General features: G+C 43.7%; 1 protein-coding gene across 1 annotated transcript in view; it reads left to right on the top strand.

Moving 5' to 3' along the window:
• Positions 1-300: 300 nt before the first annotated feature.
• HELRODRAFT_184326 (hypothetical protein) overlaps positions 301-759 on the top strand; it is a gene marked incomplete at both ends in the record, with an annotated part of 6,439 nt that continues 5,980 nt past the window's right edge. The window contains one exon of the mRNA XM_009022191.1: positions 301-751. Within this exon, the coding sequence (XP_009020439.1) occupies positions 301-751 (451 nt within the window). The remainder of the gene's footprint in view (positions 752-759) is intronic.

The raw sequence follows: 759 nt of genomic DNA, 5'->3' as shown, positions 1-759 counted from the left end.
GCAAGTAGATGATTGATGGTCGAGTGATGAATGATGATGATGATGATGATGACGACGATGGTTATGATGATGATGATGATGATGATGATGATGATAATGACGATGATGATGACGGCAATAAGGGTAACATGATAATGATTATTAGCATCGATGACATTGCGTCCACACCCAGTTCCGGTCGTTAAACGATAATGTTGCACAGTGTCTTTTCTTTTCCGGTGGTGATGAAGACGACGACGACGAAGACGACGACGACGATGATGTTGATTATGATCGTCATCATGATAATGATGATGAGTAATGACGTCATCATCATCAACGTCTCGCACAACAGATTGCAAGGAGTTTTGTAACAATGACATTTTTGAAGCTAGCTGTCCTCAACAACTACAGCAACAGCCACAGCAGCCACAACAGCCACAACAACAACATCTATATGACTACTATCAAATGCCACAGCAGCAGCAGCAACAACAACAACAGCAGGAACAACAACAACACTACCACAACTACCAGCCAAACATGGTTCTTATAACCAAAGCCCTTTATGGACGAATGACAATAGGTGGCTGCGTCAAAAAAAGTTACGGCTACGTCGGTTGCTACAATGACGTCACAAATCACGTGCACAGATGGTGTTCCGGTTTGACCGGATGTAGCATTCGGATACCGGATCCGAGGTTGGACGGCACATCGCCGTGTAATGACGAGATGAAAAGTTACCTGGATGTTGAGTATGAGTGTGTCTATGGTAAGTTG

This window comes from Helobdella robusta (assembly GCF_000326865.2).
Source record: "Helobdella robusta unplaced genomic scaffold HELROscaffold_309, whole genome shotgun sequence".
Classification (NCBI taxonomy): domain Eukaryota; kingdom Metazoa; phylum Annelida; class Clitellata; order Rhynchobdellida; family Glossiphoniidae; genus Helobdella; species Helobdella robusta.
This window is presented reverse-complemented; position numbering and strand designations above follow the sequence as displayed.